At 44.2% G+C, this 26,174-nt stretch overlaps 1 protein-coding gene across 1 annotated transcript; it reads right to left on the bottom strand.

Annotated features, from left to right (window-relative positions):
* Positions 1–7,681: 7,681 nt before the first annotated feature.
* On the bottom strand, positions 7,682–8,620 carry LOC120944423 (olfactory receptor 1019-like). Its single transcript, XM_040358483.1, has one exon. It carries the CDS (start codon positions 8,618–8,620, stop codon positions 7,682–7,684), a length of 939 nt encoding a protein of 312 aa, XP_040214417.1.
* Between the last annotated feature and the right edge of the window lie 17,554 nt (positions 8,621–26,174).

The following is a 26,174-nucleotide window of genomic DNA, read 5'->3' as shown; positions in this document are numbered from 1 at the left end:
CTGAATCAAATTGGTCTGCATGGCTGTCATCCCAGAAGGGATGATGCACAAAATAGCCCACAAACAGTTTGCTGAAGACAAGTAGACTAAGGATATGGGTTGCTTGAACCATGTCCTATGGTTCAAGCAACCCATATGATGAGACCAAGATAAACTCATTTGGTTCAGATGGTGTCAAGCGTGTGTGGCGGCAACCAGGTGAGGAGTACAAAGACAAGTGTGTCTTGCCTACAGTCTAGCTTGGTGTTTTATGTCATTGTCTGGGGCTGCATGAGTGCTGCTTGCACTGGGAAGCTACTGTTTATTGAGGGAACCATGAATGCTAACATGTACTGTGAGGCCCTGTACACACGAGAGGATATCCGTTGGAAACGGTCTGCCGGACCGTTTCCAGCGGACATTTCTGCTCCCGATTTTGATCTGATGGGCTGTACACACCATCAGATCAAAATCCCTGCAGAAAACATACGCGGTGACGTCGCCGCGACGATGACGCGGCAACGTGCGCGACCCTGGAAGGTAAATACTTCCACGCATGCGTCGAATCACTTCGACGCATGCGAGGGATGGGGATCGCTTGGACTTATCCGGTGAGTCTGTACAGACGACCGGATCAGTCCGACGGACAGGTTTCCAGCGGATAGATTTCTTAGCATGCTAAGAAATTTTTATCCACTTGAAAACCGTCGGCTGGAGAAATGTCCGCCGAAAAATGTCCGCTAGGCCGTACACACGACCGAATTTGTCTGCTGGAACTGATCCGCGGATAAATCCCAACGGACAGATCCGGTCGTGTGTACGGGGCCTGACATGCTGAAGCAGAGCATGATCACCTCTCTTTGGAGACTGGGCCGCTGGGCAGTATTCCAACATTATAACGACCCCAAACACACCTCCAAGATGATCACAGAGTGCGCCTGTCCACAGACTCGGTTGATCGGCTCACCTTCATAAAAATTAATCAGTCTTGGATCACCAGCTACAAAGGACCTGATGCTGATGTAACTGATAATTTTTTTTAATAAACGTGAGATCCCTTGAAGATTGCCTATGCTGATGCTGAGTGACTATCCTGTTATGCTGAGTGACTATCCTATTCCTCCTCAATGTTCATGTTGATAGCGTCTAAGAATTTTTTTTCTGCCCCTGTTTAATAGGGGCGTGTAATTACAATTTTTGCTGTAATATTTCGCAGCAGGGCTCGTCCCTGCGCTCAGCTAGAGTATCTGTGAGGGGTTGCACTGTTGTGGCACCAGCACCAGTGCCTAAAGCCCAATTTTTCTGGCCCTGTTTAACAGGGGCGTGTAATTAAAATTTTTGCTGTAATATTTTGCAGCAGGGCTCGTTCCTGCACTCAGCTAGAGTATCTGTGAGGGGTTGCAGTGTTGTGGCACCAGCACCACTGCCTAAAGCCCAATTTTTCTGCCCCTGTTTTACAGGGGCGTGTAATTACAATTTTTGCTGTAATATATTGCAGCAGGGCTCGTTCCTGCATTTAACTAGAGTATTTGTGAGGTCTTACAGTGTTGTGGCACCAGCACCACCACCAAAGGCCCAATGTTGCCCTGTTCAACAGGGGCATGTAATTACAATTCGTGATATAATATTTCACAGCAGGGCCCGTTGCAGCGCCCACCAAGAGTAACTGTGAGGGCTTACAGTATTCTGGTACCACCAACGCCTAAGGCCCACATTTCTGCAGAGTATATAGGGCAGGCCGTATAGTATATACAGGTGGTCCCCTACTTTCAAACATCTGACTTACAAACGACTCTTACTTACAAACGGAGGGAGACAACAGGAAGTGAGAAGAAATCTACCCTTTAGGAAGGGAAATTCTCTACTGTAAGAGTTAATATGAGAAAAATATTTCTCCACTATTGCTTTATCACCAATCCTTGTTAACCTAAAAACCCCAAATTTTCAAAATCCAATTGTCATTGGGATAGAAAGTGAGGTGAAATCTTCTGAACAGGGGTACAGACAGCAAAACAAATGTTACAGGGGTGATGATAACCAAAAAGCTTAAAAAAAATATTTTTTGGCTGGAGATACACTTACAAAATGTACCTGTTCCAAATTACAAACAGATTCAACTTAAGAACAAACCTACAGTCCCTGTCTTGTTTGGACCACCTGTATATTGCTGTTCAGAGTATATAGGGCCTGGGGGCCCCACGCCTTTTCTTTTTTTAATTTGGATGCAGGGTTCCCCTTAATATTCATACAAGACCCAAAGGGCCTGGTAATGGGCTGGGGGGTTACATGCCATTTTTCTCAATAATTTTCATCCATATTGCCGGGACCCGACATTAAATTACAGCCACAAGCAGTTTTAAATTTATTTTATCCCTTTAGAAATGTCATTTTGTGCAGGGACTGTTCTAAGCACGGGAAATATGTGCCACTTTACAGGCATACTATAGACACCCCCAGGTACGATATTTAAAGGAATATTTCACATTTTTTTTTTCACTTTAAGCATCATTAAAGTCACTGCTCACAAAAAAAATTCAGTTTTTAAAACTTTTTTTGCATTGATACATGTCCCCTGGGGCAGGACACGCGTCCCCAAACCCTTTTTAGGACAAAAACTTGCATATTAGCCTTTACAATGTGCACTTTTTATTTCTCATGTTCAAGTCCCATAGACTTTAACGGTGTTCGAATGTTTGCGCAAACTTTCGGTCCGTTCGCATGTTCTGGATGCAAACCGAACCGGGGGGTGTTCGGCTCATCCCTACTGCTCACCATCCTCGTAGCCTCCTCAAATGGTGACAGGACAGTGCATGCATCTTTGATCGGTAGCCACTGGCGTGGCGAAAAAAAGCCAAGCTCCTCTGACTCCTGGTGCCATACTCACACACGTACTCATTGATGACCCTCTACTGCGTGTGCAGCCACTGCAGTATTGCCAACGTTGAGTTCCACCTGGTGGACATGTCACAAATGAGGCAGTTGGTGGGCAGGTTGTATTCCCTTTGAATCTCAGCCAGCCGAGCACTGGCATTTAATGACCGGCGGAAATGCCCACAGACTTTTCTGGCCTTGCCTTAAGAGATTCTGTAAGCTCGGGTACCTGCACAAGAACCGCTGCACCACCAAATTCAGGACGTGAGCCAAACAGGGAACATGGGTCAAGTGTCCCTGTCAGAGGGCGGAGAGGAGGTTGGTGCCATTGTCACGTACAACCATTCCTGGCTGAAGCTGGTGTGACATTAACCATCTCTGAGCCTGCCCCTGCAGAGCTGACAGAATCTCTGCCCCAGTGTGGCTCCTGTCCCTTAAGCAGACCAACTCAGGCACCGCATGGCATCTTTTTGCCTGAGTGCTTGCGTAGCCTCTAGAACACCTACGGAACACCACTGGTTAAGAGGACAAATCGTCAGAGGAAGAGGCCATAGAGGAAGAAGAAGAGGAGGGGTGGAGGAGAGAGCTGAATCACCACTAGCATGGTGACGGAACAAGCTCCAACAATACTGAACCCTGTCCTACATCCTTCCCAGCTGCCAAACAAAGTTACCCAGTGCACCATGGAACAAAGGTAACGTCCCTGTCCATGCCTGCTTGATCATGGGTCAGCGGTAAAATGCACCTTACTGCTGACCGCCCTGTCCAACGAGACCAAGACATTGCCTTCCACATGCCGGGGAATGGCCTTCCGTGAAAAGAAATGGCGTTTGGAAACCTGCCACTGAGGTACCACACATTCCACAAAACAGCAGCCGCTTGGGCACCACATGCTTGACCAGACATATGACTACCTCCCATGCAGTCCGTTGGCAACAGCACTTAAAAGACCCACATCAATGATCAAGGCAGACTTCTCCTTGCTCCTCATCTGGGATCTCCAACCCCACTATACCTCCAGTCCTCCAGTATGCAGGTCATAGTGCATGCTTTGGCCAATGATCATACAGCAATGCACTGCAATCACGCAGTGCATTATAGGGCATTCTGCGGTGCTCAAATTTGCCACGAACGCCCCATAATGTTCGTTTTTCGACATACGTGCGAAACACCCGATGTTCGAGTCAAACTTATGTTTGACCCGAAAAACAAGCTCATCTCTAATTACCAGTAAGGTCATAAAACTCTTTTCTTCCCACAGGGAATATGTCTCCTGATATCACGCTTTATCCTTAATATCACCACACACTGGCACATCCCATCACCAGGTAAAAGAAGTGCACATGTATAAACAGAGAAAAACACAAAACCTAGTGTTCTCTGTTTAAGTGTGTAATTTAAAAGCGAAGTATGGGATTTTTTTTTTTAATCATACTTACCTAGTATGTCCCAGCCAGCTCTAAGGCGGAGAATCAAGTGATCAAACACTGCTGATCGCTCCGTTCTCAATGTTTTTTTCGGAAACAGAGCACTGATGACTGTCAGTCGACATTCTCTGTTCTACCCCTTGTGCTCACTGGAACGCTGGGCTGTGGAGGGGGTGGGAATGGCCAGTGATGGCCCTGTGATGTCAGCCGACAGTGGGCTTCAGCCCACTGTCTGCTGAAAGGGGCTCACAGGAGTGCAAAATGATCTGCACTCCTGTGATCCACAGGAGAAGTACAGCCAAATGAGTTTTTACTATACTTCTCCTTTAATATGATTAAAAAGTGGAATTGCACTTATAAATTAAGGCACTATAGCATGGAGCGCATGAGATACAGGGCAACACACAGCCATTAATGTCTAAACTGCTGGCGACAAAAGTGCGGTGTATAGTGTGAGCACTGACAGTCTGACCCCCTCCCCCAACCACTTCAACCTCTGCAGCAATGCTGGCAGCACTCATACGTCTATTTCCCAAAGACAACCTCTGGTTATGATGCTGAGCATGTGCACTTAACTTCTTTGGTCGACCATGGCGAGGCCTATTCTAAGTGGAACCTGTCCTGTTAAACTGCTGTATGGTCCTGGTCACCATGCTGCAGCTCAGTTTCAGGGTCTTGGCAATCTTCTTATAGCCTAGGCCATCTTTATGTAGAACAACAAATATTTTTTCAGATCCTCAGAGAGTTCTTTGCAATGAGGTGCCATGTTGAACTTTCAGGCCTCGTACACACGATAGGTTAACCAGAGGACAATGGTCTGATGAACCGTTTTCATTGGCCAAAACCGATCGTGTGTGGGCCCCATAGGTTATTTAACCATGGGTTAAAAAAAAGCCAACTTGCTTTAAAATTAACCTATGGATTCCTAACCGATAGGTCAAAACCGATCGTTAGTAGGCACAACCATCGGTTAAAAATCCACGCATGCTCAGAATCAAGTCGACGCATGCTTGGAAGCATTAAACTTTGTTTTTTTCAGCACGTTGTTGTGTTTTAGGTCACCGCATTCTGACACGATCGGTTATTTAACCTATGGTGTGTAGGCGTGACGGACCATCAGTCAGCTTCATCGGTCAACCTATGACAACGGTCCTCGTGTGTACGAGGCTTTAGTGACCAGTAAGAGAGTGAGAGCGATAACACCAAATTTAAAACACCTGCTCCCCATTCCCACATGAGACCTTGTAACACTAATGAGTCACATGACAGCGGGGAGGGAAAATGGCTAATTGGACCCAATTTGGACATTTTTACTTAGGGGTGTACTCACTTTTGTTGCCAGCTGTTTAGACATTCATGACTATGTGTTGAGTTATTTTGAGGGGACTTTTACATTGTAGCAAAGTGTAATTTCCTCAGTGTTGTCACATGAAAAGGTCTAATAACATGTTTACAAAAATGTGAGGGGTATACTCACTTTTGTGAGATACTGTACTAGGTCTTGTGTTTTGTGCTTTGTTAGATTTTTAAATGTAGTACAAATTGTTGTGGCATCACGTTATATATGATTGGGCTAATTGATTTTTGTCTATAGGTTGGGCTGTAATATATTTCAGTAGAGCAGTGGTTCTCAACTCCTGTCCTCGGGACCCAATAACAGGCCAGGTTGGCACGATAACTGAAATACATCACAGGTGATATCATTTGCTGCTAAGTGATTGCAGTATACTAGTCTGCATCTCTCCAAAGTAATAATTAAAATCTGGCCTGCTAGTTTGTCCTGAGGACAGGACTTGAGAACCACTGCAGTAGAGTCTATGGATACCTCAGGGCCGCCATCAGGGGGGTACAGGCAGTGCACCTGTAAGGGGCCCTGGATGGCAACCCCCCCCCCCCCCCTATTTTTATTTATTTTTTTATAAAAAAATAATATTTTATATATTGTTTTATTTTTATATGTATATATATATATATATATATATATATATATATATATATATATATATATATAGAGATATATATATAGATATACTGTATATAATAATTATTAAAGGGCCCAGAGGTCCCCAGGGCCCCAAACAAAATTGGCGTCCTTTTTTTCCCACAAATAGAGCTTTCTTTTGGTGGTATTTGATCACCTCTGCGGTTTTTATTTTTTGCGCTATAAACAAAAATAAAGCGGCAATTTTGAAAAAAAAAATATTTGTTACTTGTTGCTGTAATAAATAGCTAAATTTAAAAAAAAAAAAAAAAAATTCTCAGTCTAGGCCAATACGTAAAAAAAAAAAAAATCGCAATAAGCGACTGGTTTGCGCAAAAGTTTTAGCGCCTACAAAATAGGGGACAGAATTTTTTTTTTTTTTACTAGTAATGGCGGCGATCTGCGATTTTTTTCGGTACTGCGACATTATGGCGGACACATCGGACACTTTTGACAAATTTTTGGCACCATTCACATTTATACTGCGATCAGTGCTATAAATATGCACTAATTACTGTATAAATGTGACCGGCATTGAAGGGGTTAACACTAGGGGGTGAGGGAGGGGTTAAATGTGTACCTTAGTGAGTATTACTAACTGTGGAGGAAGGGGGGTGACTGGGGGAGGTGACCGATCTGTGTCCCTATGTACAAGAGACACAGATCGGTCTCCTCTCTCCCTGACAGGACGTGGATCTGTGTGTTTACACACACAGATCCACGTCCTTGTCTCTGTAACCGCCGATCGCGGGAGCCTGGCGGACATTGCGGCCGCCAGGCACGTGCATCGGCATTCCAGTGATGCGGCGGGCACTCGCGCGTGCCCCCCCAGTGGCCAGGAGGAGCGGATGCCGTAAAAACACGGCGGCTCAGAGATTTAGAACCACCCTGCGGTCGTATAAAGTCGTATGGCCGTCAGGAAGTGGTTAAAGGTCTCAGAGGTCCCCAGGGCCCCATGTGGCAACCCCCCCCTTTTTAAATTTTTTTTATAAATGTTTTTTTTTTTCTTTATTAAAAGGCCCAGAGGTCCCCAGGGCCCCGGATGGCAACCCCCCTTTTTTTAATGTATTTTTTATAAATGTTTATTTTTTTTATATATATATATATATATATATATATATATATATATATATATATATTTTTTTTTTATTATTATTAAAGGGCCCAGAGGTTTATTTTTATTAAATGGCCCAGAGGTCCCCAGGGCCCCAGATGGCTACCCCCCCCTTTTTTATAATTTATTTTATATATATATATATTTTTTTCTTTAATTCTTTTTTTTTTTTTTTGTAAAGGCCCCCCCCGCTTCTCAACTTTAGGTGGCAGCACCCCCCCCCCCCCCGGTTCTCTGCTCCAGGGGGCTCATGCCTGAAGCTGTGTAAGGGGCCCCAAAATTCCTGATGGCGGCCCTGGGATACCTTCCTCAATGGCAATGAAAATATTTATTTCTAAATTTCAGAAATGTCACTTTAACATCATTATTTCTAAGAGTATAAATCATTGGGTTCAACATTGGAGGTACAATTACATAAAAGATGGCAATCACTTTATCTGTTCCTGGTATTGAACTTGATCTAGGTTTCATGTAGGCAGCCATAGCTGAACCATAAAATATTGCAACAACTATCATATGAGACCCACATGTAGAAAAGGCTTTCATTCGACCACTTGATGATGCAATTTTAATGATACTTAATATTATTTTAATATACGACACTACAATAAATGTGACAGGAGTCATAAGAATGATCACACCCACCACAAAAATAATGAATTCAACTAAGATAATATTTTCACATGACAGAGATAGGATTTCTGGTACTTCACATAGAAAATGATTAATTACATTGTTGCCACAAAGATCTACATTCAGCGTAAGACCCACATGAGAAATAGAAAGGAGAAACCCACATAGCCATGTACCAGTAGCTATTCTGACACAGACCATATTACTCATAATGGTAGTGTAATGTAACGGATAACATATAGCTACATACCGATCATAGGCCATAATAGCTAGAAGAATACACTCAGTTTCTCCAAAGGAGAGAGACATGTACATCTGTGTTGCACACTCAGCATAGGAGATAACATTTCTCACTGACATCAGATCCCTCAGCATCCTTGGTACAGTTGAAGTTGAATAAAAGAGATCCAGAAAAGAAAGGTTTGAAAGAAAGAAATACATAGGTGTATGAAGATTGGTGTCTGTTAAAATTAGAATAATAAAAAGTATGTTTCCAATCAAGATGATCATATACCAAAACAGAAAGATAAGAAAAAGAACAACTTGAGTTTTTGGATCACTAGAAAGTCCAAGAAGAATAAATTCCACGACCACTGTGACATTTCTCACAGTCATTCTTCAAAATATAATATATTTTTTTAAGAATATATTTTTAATTGTAAAACTATGCACACTTAGAATTCTTTGAACATGACTGTAACAAAAAAGCATATTTCTATTTTAACATACATACACAGTTTTGTCCAGTCAGATGACAATAAAACAATTCATAAATCACAGTTGCCACAGCTTCTGATCTCTTATTATGTTATTGGAATCAGGAGATTGCAAAAAACACAGACTGATTGCATTCGTTTATTTGATAACTTTACATTTAAAAATCCTATTACTAGTGAAGCTTCGCTACTTTGCAAAGTGCTGTCAATATAACACTGGGAGTTGACTGACAGGATTGCAGAGTAAGGTACTTATCGGCAAGGTAGGGCCCCATTCACACCTGTGTGTATTATGTGTGCTTTAGGTGTGGTGCATTAGAAAAGGTCCTACATACTGCATCTTTCCTTGTCAAAAGTTTTTATTGATTACACATTTAATAGATAAATACATTAGTTTCTTATACAAGGAGACAGATGGTAAAGTTTACGTTAGAATTTTAGATAAATAAAAATGAATAACATAAAATATCTAAACAGAATTAATTAGATCTTCACTATCTAGATCAGTGGTTCTCAACTCCGGTCCTCGGGACCCACTAACGGGTCACGTTTTCAAAATAACTGAAATTAACTGAAACGTTTTCCTCAAGGTAATATTTAAAATCTGGCCTGTAAGAGGACCGGAGTTGAGAACCACTGATCTAGATAGACGGTGGATGGTATTATATTCATAACTACAGTAACATAAATTATATATAAACTACCGCCATATTATATACATGGGTTGTGATATAACAAATTAGACTTATTGTAGTGAAGAACTATGTAAATCAAAAGAAAAGACGGAGAGTAAAGAGAAGAAAAAAGTAGTGAGTCAAAGAGAAAGTCCAACAGGGTCGATCGAAGAACCAGTACGATGCATAATATTTATTTTTCAATTGGTAGATGGGTATGTAATTATTTGTTTTGGAGCAATTAATCAGCTACCATGGCAGAAGGACCGCATCATTGAAATCTGGAAGTAGATTGTTTTTTTTATCCATGGGAGCCATAGTTTTTTGAATTTTGGGATTTGGGGCCAGATTCACGTAGCCCGGGCGCAACTTAACTTTTCTGATTTAAGTTACACCGCCGCAAATTTTCTGCCTAAGTGCCCGATCTACAAAGCACTTACCTGGAAATTTGCAGCGGTGTAACTTAAATCCGTCCGGCGCAAGACAGGCCCAATCGAATGGGGCGAGTCCCATTTAAATTAGGCGCGCTCCCGCGTCGGACATACTGCGCATGCTACGTCGGGTAAATTACCCGACGTGCATTGCGCTAACTGACGTCGCACCAACGTCATTTGCTTAGACGTTAACGTAAATGGCGTCCAGCGACGTCTTACGCAAACGACGTTGATGTTTAAATTTCGACGCGGGAACGACGGCCATACTTACCATGGCTTAAGACAACTAGGGCTCAGCCCTAGTTTTACGCAGCGTAACTCGACGGAAACGACGTAGATTTAGATCGACGGGACGTTCGGGGATCGCCGTAAGTCTTCATTCGCATATTCTACGCCGGCCGCAATGGCCTCGCCACCTAGCAGCCGGCCTAGAATTGCATCCTTAAGATCCGACAGTGTAATTCAATTACACCTGTCGGATCTTAGGGCTAGCTATGTGTAACTGATTCTATGAATCAGTCGCATAGTTAGAAACAGAGATACAACGGCGTATCAGTAGATACGCCGTCGTATCTCGTTTGTGAATCTGGCCCTTGGTTCCCATCAATGGCTACCATTATGTGTGACATTGTGGCGTTCATTCTATGTATTGTTTCTGCCATCCCTAATACTGGAGTTTTCCATGCTTTAGCTATCGTTTGCTTTGCACCAGTTAGGAGTGGAATAAAAATGTTAAATTGTAAAAATGTTAAACATTCCGGTTTTAGGTTAAGTAGTTCTGTAAATGGATCCGGTTGTATCTGCTGTCGGAACGTTTTAGAGGCCATTGCAAAGATTTCTTTCCAGAAAAGTTGCGCTATCGGACATGTCCACCATATATGCAAGTGATTGCCCATTTCTGAACAGCCTCTAAAGCAAAGAACTGAGTGTGTAGATGCAAGTTTGGCCACTCTAGCTGGTACAAGGTACCACAGAGTCAGGACCTTGTAATTTGCTTTCATCGCCGTGACATGGGCGAGGATGAACATACTGCATCTTTGGTGTGCTTCCATTTTTTTTATGTCACAATGTAGAGAATAAGATTTCCTATCATCTGTGCCCAGTCTTGCCACACAGAGTTAATCCAGTGCTGAGCAATCCTCTTTTTATTGTTCAGTGAAATAAAACAGACTTCCAGGAAAAAAAGACCAAAGTCCTTTCTTGAGTGACAGGGTATTTATATATCTCGTGCACTAGCTTGCAGACATGCACAGCTTCTGTAAAGTGCACAATTCACATACCCCTCTCCTCTCCTCCTCTCCTCTCCTGTCCAGCTCTCCCAGGATTGTCTGTCTTTCCTGTGTTTTGATTAAATGTTTCCAAAATATGGGGGGATCCACAGTTCAGTGTAAACAGCCATCAGAATATACATAGACAAGAAGCTGTGCATGTCTGCAAGCTAGTGCACGAGATATGTAAATAACCTGTCACTCAAGCAAGGACTTTGGTCTTTATCTGGAAGTCTGTTTTATTTCACTGAACAATAAAAAGAGGAATGCTCAGCGCTGGATTAACTCTGTGTGGCAAGACAGGGCACAGATGATAGGAAATCATATTCTATACATTGTGACATCAAAAAAAAAATTAAGTTGTCTAAAAATGTATGTAAAAAGTTCCTACAATGCAGTTTGTACCCAAATGCATTGTACCCAAACATGCAGATGTGAACTGGCTGTTAGTGAGCTAGTTTGCTGATTAAGCTGTGTTTCATAACTGCAGTGAAGTATACAAAAACACTACGGTACAGACTGTTTAAAGGAATATTAGATTTGGCAATATAGAAGAAACATTACAAATTCAAGAATTGCAAGATGTGCACATTATTCAGACTCTAGCAGGGATATTTTTTTTCTAACTCATACATTAAAAAAACATATACTTAAGTAATATATAAGTAAAAAAAATATTTATAGTAAAGTAACCTTTAGTGAAATAAAATAAAAATGTGTTTCTTGGAAAGATTATCTGTAATGTGTCTTTGAACGCAGTCCCATGCAATAATTTCAAACTACATCATAAACATAGTTCGGCTTTGAATGCAAACTGTGAAGGTGTAAATCCGATGTGTTGCTTTTCAAAGAGCTCTTAATATAGCAGGTATGCATTCCTAAATGTGATGTTTATTCTTTAGGGTGTGTGTCCCAAATGTATTACTATTCTTTTTTATTTAAAATACAAACACTTATCTTTATTTTGATCTATATTTAGCAATCGTGTAATACATTATCACTAGATGTTTGATGAAATTGGCAATGTAAACTAAACAAGATCTTTAACCACTTGACCTCCGGAAGATTTACCCCCCTTCATGACCAGGTAATTTTTTTGCGATACAGCACTGTGTTAGTTGCAAGGTCATGTGACACTGTACCCAAATCATTTTATGTCCCTTTTTCCCCACACAGAGAGCTTTCTTTTGGCGGTATTTCATTACCACTGTAGTTTTTTATTAATTTTTTTGCGCTATAAACAAAAAAAGACCAACAATTCTGAATAACAAAAACAAAACAATATTTTTTACTTTCTGCTACAAAACATACCCAATAAAAAAAAGAAAAATCAAATTTCTTGATACATTTAGGCCAATATGTACTCTGCTGCAGGTTTTTGGTAAAGAAATCCCATTAAGTGTATATTGATCGGTTTGTGCAAAAGTTATAGCATCTACAAACTAGGGGATACATACTGGAATTTGTATTTATTTATAACTTTTTTACTAGTAATGGCAGCGATCGGCGACTTATAGGGGAACAGCGATATTGCGACAGACATTGGACACAAACTGACACTTTTGGGAAGTGGTTCGCCCCCAAAGTCGTACAAGAACCTTTTTCTAAGTCGGAGCGACTTGCGTCGCTCCTATTAGAACGGTTCTATTGACTACAATGGGACGCGACTTGTCAGGCGGCTGTGTCGCCTGACGAGTCGCCCCAGTGTGAACCGGGTCTGAAGCTGATAAACTGCAGTTTATTGGCGTTTTGGGCTTTTTTTAAAAAGCCCATAAACTGAACTCTATGTTAGCCTATGTGCCCATGCACACATGGGCGTTTTTTAGTGTTAATTTGGAGCTTTGGCGTTTATTGGCTTTTTTCTGAACGCCCAAAATTTGCCATTTGCCGTTTTTCGGCGGGAAAAACACAAAAAAAATCAAAAAAGGTCGAAAACGCAGAGACGCTCAAAAACGCTGGTGCCAGGGTTTTTTCACGTTTTTTTATCCACTGAAACAAAAAAAAAAAAGTTAAAAAATGCTACACTGAAATACGCTAATAAACGATATTTTAAAAACGCTTAAAAACGTTGAAAGGCTCCCTGCAAAGCTACTGGCGTTTTTTTAATAGCTTTTTTTAGCTTCAGTGTGCATGGAGCCTTTGTCTTGCACGGGACTTATTCCAGGATTTTTTCTTTACTGGAAGACTTATGTTGTTATTATTTAGAATTTTTGTATCTTTTGCACAGGTTTTTTGCCTTCACAGGTTTTTTGCTTTCACAGGATTGGTTTATTCATGTATTTATTGCTGATTATTGGTTTACGGAATATTTGATGTGAAGACAATATCAATCATTAGATATTCTACACCCAATTTTTTTTCTTCACAGGTTCCATTATCTTTAATATTAATATTTAATATTTTTTAGGTAAATGTATTGGTCAATTCAATACTTATTCATTGGTCACATTGGTTACATGCGACTAATTTATTATTTATTTACTTATATGTAATTATTGGTTGCGATGACCTATATTTAATATTTGAGCGCAACCCTTTATTTTTATGTTTTGTGTTATCTCACATGGTGTTGCAGCTTATTAGTAATCTTTTAGCGCAATTTTTTTTTCCAGCAGAAAACATATAACACAGTGATGAAGATATGTGGTCCAGGCAATGAGCAACGAAAGTATTGGGGGCAGGAACAAATAAATCCATCTGTTTATTTTTCTCATCAGCAATCAACAGAAATAAAATTAAGACTCCTTAACCACTTAAGGACCGCCTCCTGCACATTTACGTCGGCAGAATGGCACGGCTGGGCACATGCATGTACAGGTACGTCCTGTGCTAGTACCCAGCCGCGGGTCGCGGGCGCGCGCCCACGACCCGGTCCTAAGCTCGATGACCGGGACCGCGGGACCCGCAGACCCGATCGCCGCTGGAGTCCCGCGGTCGGTCCCCGGAGCTGAAGAACGCGGAGAGCTGTGTGTAAACACAGCTTCCCCGTTCTTCACTGTGGCGGCGGCATCGATCGTGTGATCCCTTTTATAGGGATACACAATCGATGATGTCACACCTACAGCCACAACCCCCTACCGTTGTAAACACACATGAGGTCACACATAACCCCATCAGCGCCCCCTGTGATTAACTCCTAAACTGCAACTGTCATTTTCACAGTAAACAATGCATTTTAAATGCATTTTTTGCTGTGAAACTGACAATGGTCCCAAAAATGTGTCAAAATTGTCTGAAGTGTCCGCCATAATGTCGCAGTCACGAAAAAAAACGCTGATCGCCGCCATTAGTAGTAAAAAAAAATGTTTTTATAAAAATGCAATAAAACTATCCCCTATTTTGTAAACGCTATAAATTTTGCGCAAACCAACCGATAAACGCTTATTGTAATTTTTTTTACCAAAAATAGGTAGAAGAATACGTATCGACCTAAACTGAGGAAAAATTTTTTTTTTTTATATATTTTTGGGGAATATTTATTATAGCAAATAGGGTTCGGTACGGACTTTGGGTTTTTCCCGAACCCGGACCCGAACCCAAATAATTGGAAAAAGTCCGGGTTCGGAGTTCGGGTATGTTTTGGCGCGCTGCACGGCAGCCAATCTCCATTCGTGTTACTACTGTGACTGGGAACTGATCACAGCCATGCCTACTTATGGCATGGCTGTGATTGGCCAGTGCAGCATGTGACCCATCATGTGACCAGTCTCTATATTAGATAGAGGCACACAGCACAGATCGTCACTCTGCTTCACTCATGATAGGGAAAGGCTGCTGGAATCTGCTGCTTAGGGAAAGTCTTATGCTGGGTACACACGAGAGGATTTATCTGCGGAGACGGTCCTCCGGACCGTATCCGCGGATAAATCCTCTGGCGGATTTTGATCTCCTGGTTGTACTAACCAGGAGATCAAAATCCCAGCGGAATTCCGTCCGCGGTGACGTGTCGCGCCGTCGCCGCGATGATGACGCGGCGACGTGCGCGACGCTGTCATATAAGGATATCCACGCATGCGTCGAATCATTACGACGCATGCGAGGGAGGGAATCGGACGGATCGATCCGGTGAGTCTGTACAGACCACCGGATCGATCCGCTGGAGCCGATTCCAGCGGATAGATTTCTTAGCATGCTAAGAATTTTTTATCTGCTGGAAATCGGTCGGCCCGAAATATATCCGCAGATAAATATCCGCTGGATCGTACACACCAGCGGATCTATCCGCTGGAACCGATCCGCGGATCAATTTCAGCGGATCGATCCTCTCGTGTGTACGGGGCCTAAGGTGTATCTGGCTCATTGTCACTGTGCTTCACTTATGTGAGGGAAAGGCTGCTGAATCTGCTCAGGGACAGTTAGGTCTATGCTGCTATGCTGCTCCAGAAATATCAAGAAGCACACTTTATTTATTTGATATCTGCATCATCTTATGGCATCTGGCTCGTTGTCACAGCTTCACTTATGTGAGGGAAAGGCTGCTGAATCTGCTTAGGGACAGTTTTAGGTGTATGCTGTTCCAGAAATATCAACAAGCACTCTATTCCTGTGACATCTGCTGTGCTTCATATAGTTTAGGAATTTTGTTCAGCAATAGGGGCAGTTTGCAATCTATAGGTGACTGAGTATTTCAACAGCACTACACCTGCCACACCACCTGTGCTCCTGTGATATACTGTGTTTCTGTCAAGTACATAGTCAGGGAGAGGTTCCTGAAATATTTTTCCTATAGGGGCAGTCAGCACTCTATAGGTGACTGAGTATTTCAACAGCAGTACACCTGCCACACCACCTGTGCACCTGTGATATACTGTGTTTCTGTCAAGTACATAGTCAGGGAGAGGTTCCTGAAATATTTTTCCTATAGGGGCAGTCAGCACTCTATAGGTGACTGAGTATTTCAACAGCAGTACACCTGCCACACCACCTGTGCACCTGTGATATACTGTGTTTCTGTCAAGTACATAGTCAGGGAGAGGTTCCTGAAATATTTTTCCTATAGGGGCAGTCAGCACTCTATAGGTGACTGAGTATTTCAACAGCACTACACCTGCCACACCACCTGTTCACCTGTGATATACTGTGTTTCTGTCAAGTACATAGTCAGGGAGAGGTTCCTGAAATATTGTTCCTATAGGGGCAGTCAGCACTCTATAGGTGACTGAGTATTTCAACAGCAGTACACCTGCCACACCACCTGTGATATACTGTGTTTCTGTCAAGTACATAGTCAGGGAGAGGTTCCTGAAATATTTTTCCTATAGGGGCAGTCAGCACTCTATAGGTGACTGAGTATTTCAACAGCAGTACACCTGCCACACCACCTGCGATATACTGTGTTTCTGTCAAGTATATAGTCAGGGAGAGGTTCCTGAAATATTTTTCCTATAGGGGCAGTCAGCACTCTATAGGTGACTCTGTATATTTCAACAGCACTGCACCTGTCCCCTGTGATATACTGCCTGTGCAGTACATTGTTTAGTGCTGGCTTGCTGCTTATTGCTATAGGTGGAGAAATATATAGGTGAATCTCTGCCTATTTCACCAGCTTACACTTTTTTGTATTTAACCACTACCCGACGGCCGTACGACTTTATACGGCCGCGGGGTGGTTGTGAATCTCTAACAGGCCGTAAAAAGACGGCCTGCGCGCGCATCCAGCGGCGCGTGCGTGCTCGCCGCATCGCTGAGATGCCGATGCGAGTGCCTGGCGGCCGTGATGTCCGCCAGGGACTCGGGATCGGCGGCTACAGGGACAAGACGTGGAGCTCTGTGTGTAAATACAGAGATCCATGTCATGTCAGGGGAGAGAGGAGACCGATCTGTGTCCCTTGTACATAGGGACATAGATCGGTCACCTCCCCCAGTCACCCCCCCTCCACCTACAGTTATAACACAATTTAGGGTACACATTTAACCCCTTCCTCACCCCCTAGTGTTAACCCCTTCAATGCCAGTCACATTTATACAGTAATTAGTGCATATTTATAGCACTGATCGCTGTATAAATGTGAATGGCGCCAAAAATGTGTCAAAAGTGTCCAATGTGTCTGCCGTAATGTCGCAGTCACGAAAAAAATGCTGATCGCCGCCATTAGTAGTAAAAAAAAATAATAAAAAATAATAATAATTCTGTCCCCTATTTTGTAAGCGCAATAACTTTTGCGCAAACCAGACGCTTCTTGCGATTTCCCCCCCCCCCCAAAAAAAATATGTAGAAGAATACGTATCGCCTAGACTGAGAAAAAAAATGTTTTTTAAAAAAAATTGGGCTATTTATTATAGCAACATGTAAAAAATATTGTTTTTTTTTTCAAAATTGTCGCTCTATTTTTGTTTATAGCGCAAAAAATAAAAACCGCAGAGGCGATCAAATACCACCAAAAGAAAGCTCTATTTGTGGGGAAAAAAGGACGTCAATTTTGTTTGGGAGCCACGTTGCACGACCGCGCAATTGTCAGTTAAAGTGACGCAGTGCCACAAGCTGAAATTTCACCTTTAGGGCAAGACCCTAAATTTGAGAAATATATAGGTGAATCTCTGCCCATTTCACCAGCACTCCACCTTTCCCCTGTGATATACTGTCTGTGCAGTACATTGTTTAGTGCTGGCTTCCTGCTTATTGCTATAGGTAGAGAAATATATAGGTGAATCTCTGCCTATTTCACCAGCTTACACTATTTTTGTATTTAAAATTTCTCAAAATTTGAGAAATATGAGGAAAACGTCAAATAAGGGACGTGGCCGCGGTCGTGGTGCTGCTGGTGGAGCTCCTGTTACAGGGAGAGGACGTGGTCGATCTGTGCCAGCTACAAGCACAAGTGAAACACCTTTCTCAGGTGCGAGTAGCCGACAGAGCCTGCAGCGGTATTTGGTCGGGCCTAATCCAGCTCTACGAATGTTGAGGCCAGGAGCAGAACAGGCGGTAGTAGATTGGGTTGCTGACAGTCCCTCCAGTTCCTTCACATTGTTTTCCAACCAGTCTTGTGCTGAAAGCTCAGAGTTGGCGCCTGCAGCCGATGTCCACCATCAGTTTTTCACCTCACCCCCTTGCAAATCAGCCAAGCAGTCTGAGCCCCAAAGCATGCAGCAGACTCTTCTTCTTTTTGATGAGTCTGTTAGCATGTGTTCCCAGGGCCATCCACCTAGCCCAGCCTCAGAAGGGGAAGAGATTGAGTGCACCGATGCCCAACCACTTATATTTCAGGATGAGTTCATGGAGGGACCATCACAGCACGTCTTGCATGATGATGATGAAACACAGTTGCCAACTGCTGGTGCTTTTGCAATTGTGCAGACCGACAAGGAGGGCAGTGGTGAAGACTGGGTGGAAGATGATGTGCAGGACGATGAGGTCCTCGACCCGACATGGAATCAACCTCATGCAGGTGACCCATGTAGTTCGGAGGAAGAGGTGGTGGTCGCACAGAGCCACCAGCACAGCAGAAGAGGGAGCAGGGGGCCAAAGCAGAGCGTCCGTCCCCTAGACAGTACGCCTGCTACTGCCCAACGCAGCAAGGGATCGAGCACACCAAAGCCAGGTCCAAGGAGTTCCCTAGCATGGCAGTTCTTCACACAATGTGCTGATGACAAGACACGCGTGGTTTGCACGTTGTGCAATCAGAGCCTGAAGCGAGGCATAAACGTTCTCAACCTGAGCACAACCTGCATGACCAGGCATCTAAGTGCAAAGCATGAGCTGCAGTGGAGTAGACACCTCAAAAACCAAGAAAGGTCTCTGGCTCCTCCTGCTTCCTCCTCTGCATCAGTCTCGGGCCTCTCTGCCTCTTCATCCACCTCCGTAGTGACAGTGCCACCTGCCACCCCTCAATTAGAGGACCGGCATGCAACACTACCATCTGGGTCACCAAACATCTCCACAATGTCCCATGGAAGCATTCAGCTCTCCATCTCCCAAACACTGGAGCGTAAGAGGAAGTACCCCTCTACCCACCCCCGAGCCCTGGCCCTGAATGCCAGCATTTCAAAATTACTGGCCTTTGAAATGCTGTCATTCCGTCTGGTGGAGACGCAGAGTTTTAAAAGCCTGATGGCATTGGCTGTCCCACAGTACGTCGTGCCCAGCCGCCACTACTTTTCCAGGCGGGCCATCCCTTTCCTGCACAACCAAGTGGAGGACAAAATCAGGTGTGCACTGCACAACGCCATCTGTGCCAAGGTCCACCTAACTACGGATACGTGGACCAGTAAGCACGGTCAGGGACGTTATATCTCCCTAACAGCGCACTGGGTAAATGCAGTGGCGGCTGGGCCTGAGGCGGATAGTAGTTTGGCGCATGTCCTTCCACCACCGAGGATTGCAGGGCGCTTCAGTTTGCCTCCTGTTCCTAACTCCTTCTACTCCGCTTCCTCATCCTCTACCGCCTCCTCATCCAGTCAGCGTAACAAATTCACCACCAACTTCAGCACAGCCATGGGTAAACGCCAGCAGGCGGTTTTAAAACTTTCCTGTTTTGGGAAAAACCACACACCGTGCAGAGTTTTCTGAGAACTTACCCCGATATGCCACAGCTGCTGCAGAAAGTGCGGGCCGTCTGTGCGCACTTTCGGCGTTCTCACCCTGCTGCTGCTCGCCTGGCAGCGCTGCAGCGTAACTTCGGCCTTCCCACTCACCGCCTCATATGTGATGTGCCCACAAGGTGGAACTCCACCTTGCACATGCTGGCCAGACTGTGCGAGCAGCAGCAGGCGATAGTGGAGTTCCAGCTGCAGCACGCACGCGTGAGTCGCTCTGCGGAACAGAACCACTTTACCACCAATAACTGGGCCTCCATGCGAGACCTGTGTGCCTTGTTGCGCCGTTTTGAGTACTCCACCAACATGGCCAGTGCCAATGACGCCGCTCTAAGTGTGACTATCCCACTTCTATGCCTCCTTGAAAAAACGCTACGGGCGATGATGGAAGAGGATGTGGCACAGAAGGAGGAGGAGGAGGAGGAGGAATCTGGATCATTTGCAAGGCTTTCAGGGCAGTCATTCACAAGTGGCTCCGAGGGTGGGTTCGTGCACCAACAAAGGCCAGGTACACAATTGTCTAGCAAGGGCACAGTTCTGGAGGATGACGCGGTGGAGGATGAGGAGGAGGAAGACATGGAAGAGGAGGAGGAACCATGTTCACAGCAGGATGGCATCCAGACCAGCTCATGGCCATTACTGGTGCGTGGCTGGGGGGATACAGAGGACACAGATGATACACCTCCCACAGAGGACAGCTTTTTGTTGCCTCTGGGCAGCCTGGCACACATGAGCAATTACATGCTGCAGTGTCTCTGCAACAACCGGCGTGTTTTGCACATTATGACAGGTGCTGATTACTGGGTGGCCACGCTGCTGGATCCCTGTTACAAGGACATTGTACCATCCTTAATCCCCTCACTGGAGCGTGAACGCAAGATGCGCGAGTACAAGCGTACGCTGGTAGACGCGCTGCTGGTGCAATTCCCACCTGGCATCGGGGGCACAGTGGAAGCAGAAGGCGAAGGCAGAGGAGGAGGAAGAGGTCGCCAACGCAGCAGGGGCACCGCCAGCACCTCAGAAGGCAGGGTTAGCATGGCCGAAATGTGGAAAAGCTTTGTCAGCACGCCACAACAAACAGCACCACCAGCTGATATGGAACGTTTTAGCAGGAGGCAGCATTTCAGCAACATGGTGGAGCAGTATGTGAGCACACCCCTACACGTACTGAATGATGGCTATGCCCCCTTAAACTTCTGAGTCTCCAAATTGGGCACATGGCCTGAGCTTGCCCTTTATGCCTTGGAGGTGCTGGCCTGCCCTGCGGCCAGTGTATTGTCTGAACGTGTATTTAGCACGGCAGGGGGCGTTATCACAGACAAGCGCAGCCGCCTGTCCAGATCCAATGTGGACAAGCTCACGTTCATTAAAATGAACCAGGTATGGATCCCAGAGGATTTGTCCGTACCTTGTGCAGAATAGACACTCTGTGTTCAGGTTTAAAGGGATGAGGTAGCAACCCTAGATCTGTCTCACTATTTTGGGGTTTACCCTAATTTAAAAAATAAATCAATTAAAAACCCAAACCTGCTGTGTTGGCTACCTCCTCCTCATCCTCCTCCACCGCCGCTTCCACCTTCAGTCACATTCTTAGGCTTGCGCACTGCAACTGCTTTCTTTAAGTCCCACCAGAGGTTCTCAATCGGATTTAAGTCTGGTGACTGCGATGGCCACTCCAAAATGTTCCAGCCTTTAATCTGCAACCATGCTCTAGTGGACTTGGAGGTATGCTTGGGATCATTGTCCTGTTGAAAGGTCCAACGTCTCCCAAGCCTCAGGTTTGTGACGGACTGCATCACATTATCATCCAATATCTCCTGGTACTGAAGAGAATTCATGGTACCTTGCACACGCTGAAGCTTCCCTGTACCTGCAGAAGCAAAACAGCCCCAAAGCATGATTGACCCCCGCCATGCTTCACAGTAGGCACGGTGTTCTTTTCATCATAGGCCTTGTTCTTCCTCCTCCAAACATAGCGTTGATCCATGGGCCCAAACAGTTGTAATTTTGTTTCATCAGTCCACAGAACACAATCCCAAAACGTGTGTGGTTTGCCCACATGACTTTCGGCATACTGCAGTCGACTCTTATTCTTTGGAGACAGCAAGGGGGTGCGCCTGGGAGTTCTGGCATGGAGGCCTTTATTACGCAGTGTGCGCCGTATTGTATGAGCAGAAACTTCAGTACCCACATCTGACAAATATTTTCTCAGTTCCTCAGCAGTCACACGGGGACTTTTCTCCACTCTACGCTTCAGGTAGCGCACAGCAGTCGAAGTCAGCATCTTCTGTCTGCCACGACCAGGTAGCGTTTCAACAGTGCCCATTGCCTTGAATTTTGCATTTACTACTGTATTACAAAACCAATTGATGTCATATTAGTTGCATATGGTTCTTTATGAAGTCCTTGTAGGATTTCATTCTGAATACAATTACAAATGTACACTAAATTCCCTAAAACCCTTTACAGCATTGGGGGGTTCAATAATTTTGAACAAAACTGTATGGACCTCGTCCTCAAAGGTCAAAAATCATTATATATATTTTTTTAATGTTATTTTAAGTTATTTCCCTATCCACATTTATTTCCATAGTACTTGCCATGCTCTTCCCGACATTTTGCTGCCATTTGCAGCCCTCCAGCCCTTTCCCTTAGTTTTTTAGAGACATTTTTGTAGTCAAAAGTCCGGGTCCCCATTGACTTCAATGGGGTTCGGGTTCGGGTCAAAGTCCGGGTTCGGGTTCGGGTTCAAACTTTTTTTTCAACGTCCGGGTTCGGGTCCGAACCCGAACATCCAGGTGTCTGCTCAACTCTACTGATGTGTCCTCGGAACCAGCGGTGCTCCGTAGGCATTCAAGGGGCTACGTAGGCATTCAAGGGGCTACGCAGGTACGCAGGCAAAGAGATGCCATGCGGTGCTTGAGCTGGTGTGCTTGGGAGACAGGAGCCACACTGGGGCAGTGGTTCTGTCAGCTCTGCAGGGGCAGGCTCAGAGGTGGTTGACGCCACGCCAGCTTAAGCCAGGAATAGTGGTTGGCGACAATGGCACCAACCTCCTCTCCGCCCTGCGACAGGGACAACTGACCCATGTGCCCTGTTTTTCTCATGTCCTTAATTTGGTGGTGCAGCGGTTCTTGCGGAGGGTACCCGGGCTTACAGGATGTCCTGAAGCAGGCCAGGAAAGTCTGTGTGCATTTCCGACGGTCATATAATGGCAGTGCCCAGAGGCGATTCAGTTCGCATGTGTTGCGCTTTACAAGTTTCTCACTCACTCACTCACTCACTCACTCACTCACTCACTCACTCAGTGCTCGGCTGACAGACCTCCAAAGGGAATACAACCTGCCCAAGAACCGCCTAATCTGTGACATGCCCCCCAGGTGGAACTCTACGTTGGCCATGCTGCAGCGGCTGCACACGCAGCAGAGGGCCATCAATGAGTATCTGTGCCAATATGGCAGCAGAACTGGGTCAGGGGAGCTTGTTTTTTTTCCCCACGCCAGTGGGCCTTGATCAGTGATGCGTGCACTGTGCTGTCACCATTTGAGGAGGCCACGAGGATGGTGAGCAGTGACAGTGCATGCATCAATGAGACTGTCCCTCTTATTCACATGTTGGAGCACACGCTGCGTGGAATAATGGACAGGGCCCTTGAGGCAGAACAGAGGGAGGAAGAGGAGGACCTCTCAAGGCCCCCTTTATCCAGACAGTGTTCCTGCTTGCCCGCCTATTACACAGGAAGAGGATGAGGAGGAGGAGGATTGTGTCAGCATGGAGGTGGAGCCTAGCACTACTTAGCTTTAGGTGCAATCTGCAGAGGACACGGGCAGTACACACCAAGTAGCTTTGGGTGCAAACTGCAGAGGACAAAGGCAGTACACACACTACGTAGCTTTAGGTGCAAACTGAAGAGGACACGGGCAGTACACACCACGTAGCTTTAGGTGCAAACTGCAGAGGACACGGGCAGTACACACCAAGTACCTTTAGGTGCAAACTACAGAGGACAAAGGCAGTACACACACTATGTAGCTTTAGGTGCAAACTGCAGAGGACACGGGCAGTACACACCAAGTATCTTTAGGTGCAAACTACAGTGGACAAAGGCAGTACATACACCACATAGCTTTATGGTGCACACTGCAGAGGACACAGGCAATACACCACGTGAGAATACTGCAGGCGGCCTTTTATAGTGTGGGGCGTGTACTAAACCCCCTGAGCCATAATTGGCCAAAGCCACCCTGGCTTTGGCCAATTATGACTCTCTGTTTTTTGCAAGCTGTGATTGGCCAAGCATGCGGGTCATAGTGCATGCTTGGCCAATCATAAGCCAGCAATGCACTGCGATGCCACAGTGAATTATGGGCTGTGAAACGTAACTCAAATTTGGCGCGAACGGCCCAAAACGTTCGTAATTCGATGAACGATCGAACATACGATGTTCAAGTCAAACATGAGTTCGACTCGAATACTAAAGTTCATCCCTACTGTGTAGTTCTGCAGTCCACTGACATGCAGACTCTGTGTCCGTTTTTTCTCCCTTTTTATAGTGGCAGGGACTCTCACTATTACAAGCCATATGCGCCAATTGATCTCCTATAACTAAGAGATCACATCCATCTCGTAAGCAGCAGTGTGCTATTCCAGTGGAGGCATTTTTCTGTCATCACTTTCTTCTGAATGCTGTGGATCCATTTGCACACTGGGGACGTTTTAGTTTATATGGACATTTGTCTTTGTTGTTTATGACACAATCGTCAGTGTCACCCTCAAGGATTGCTTTTTTATCCTCATTTTTATTAATTTTTACACGGATTTATATCCATTCACTTGTTATTTCCAGTTCTCATTTATCAGCCACCCTTTTCCTTTTGTCCACTTCTTCTTTTTGACTGCATTGTTTTTGGTTGTTTTTTGGACTTCTTTTGCTAAATAAAGACACAGTTTCAAGGAGTGCAGCGGTCCAGGACCTTTTCTATCCAAAAAATCAAATTTATTTTTGTAGTTAATAATTATCACTTTTTTTATTATTTATTCATATTTTTGCGTCACTATTCCATTGAGACCTAGACCATCTTTATAATTCATTTTTCACTTATTCAATGTTCAGCACCACACTTATATTTATTTGTGATTCCATCTATTATTTATGATCACTACTAGTGTTATTCAAAGTTCACATTAGCACAGCTTTTTTCTTTATTATTTTTGTTGCAACCTTGCCATTCCTGCATGTGTTTGCTTGACCCAGGCAGAAATTAGTAGAAATAATTAGATTTTTGTTTAAACATTTTAAAAATTTAAATGGCAAAGTATAGAATTTAAATGTATAAATAAAGTTTAATAAAAATAAAACACATAAAAATGTTAATTGCAGATTGAAATATGTTAATGATGTACCACCTGCAATAGAAGTAAAATATACCTGTGCTAAAATCCCAATAGTTTCTGTATATAATCCATCAGGTGCTAAAGGGGTTTGACCACATGCTGACACTAATAATTCTGGATGGACCCTCTGCACACTGCAATGCACGCTTTCTAGCAAACGTTGCAATGATGTTTTTTATTGACAAATATATAAGACAAAGTCTTCTTATTAAATAGATATCAGCCAAAAAAAAAAAACTGAAAGAGACTCTAATGCCGTGTACACACGACCGTTTTTCGGGTTGTAAAAAATGACGTTTTTTTTTTGGTCATTGAGATTATCAAGATAATACAAATGAACTTAGACAATGCATTACAAATGATTCATATCCAGTAGATTACATACAGTATCATCAACAGGAGTTAATAAATCAAGACCCAAGTTGTGGGCACTACATTATATTCCACCCTTGCGATCCCTCACAATCGTCGTGACAGGTAGAATTGGTAGTTAGGATTCATCTCCCTATATGAAGTTATAAACACGTTCCTGCTTGTAATGATATCTTACCCTGTAAGCATTGACAACATATCACTGTAAAAAAAAAAAAAAGAAGCTATCTCCATCCGTCAGAACACAGACCGCAAAGTTGTCCTTCCACTACTTCAAAAATGTACAACCCTAGACACGGCTCCAAGCTATCTGCAGGTAGCCCACTCTCCATCCAGCTACAATATTGCACCACCTCTATACCAGTCTATCCATGAACTCCATTCCTGTGAGGTTTTTGCATAGTTCCCTGTCGATGAGGAGTGTAATACTTCATACGTGCCATGTGAGTGGACGGTATGTATGACCTCTGCGATTGTGGGTGTAGATGACGACTTCCAGTGTCTTAGAATAGTGAGACGTGTGGCCAGGATGATGTGTGAGGTAATGATCCTGAAGGGCAATGGTGTATTGTGCAGATCCAGTGAGAGTATTGCCATACCCGGTGATAACAGTTGGTGTGAGCCTGTTATGATAGCTATCAGCCTTTCAATTTGGGACCATAATAGGCGGAGCCGAGGACACTACCATAACACATGGTACAGTGTACCCAAGCTTCCGCAGAGCCTCCAGCATTGCGGAGATGCCCCTGGGTAAATTTTGGAGATCCGGTATTGTGTAA

The sequence above is a fragment of the Rana temporaria genome, chromosome 6, assembly GCF_905171775.1.
Source record: "Rana temporaria chromosome 6, aRanTem1.1, whole genome shotgun sequence".
NCBI lineage: Eukaryota > Metazoa > Chordata > Amphibia > Anura > Ranidae > Rana > Rana temporaria.
This window is presented reverse-complemented; position numbering and strand designations above follow the sequence as displayed.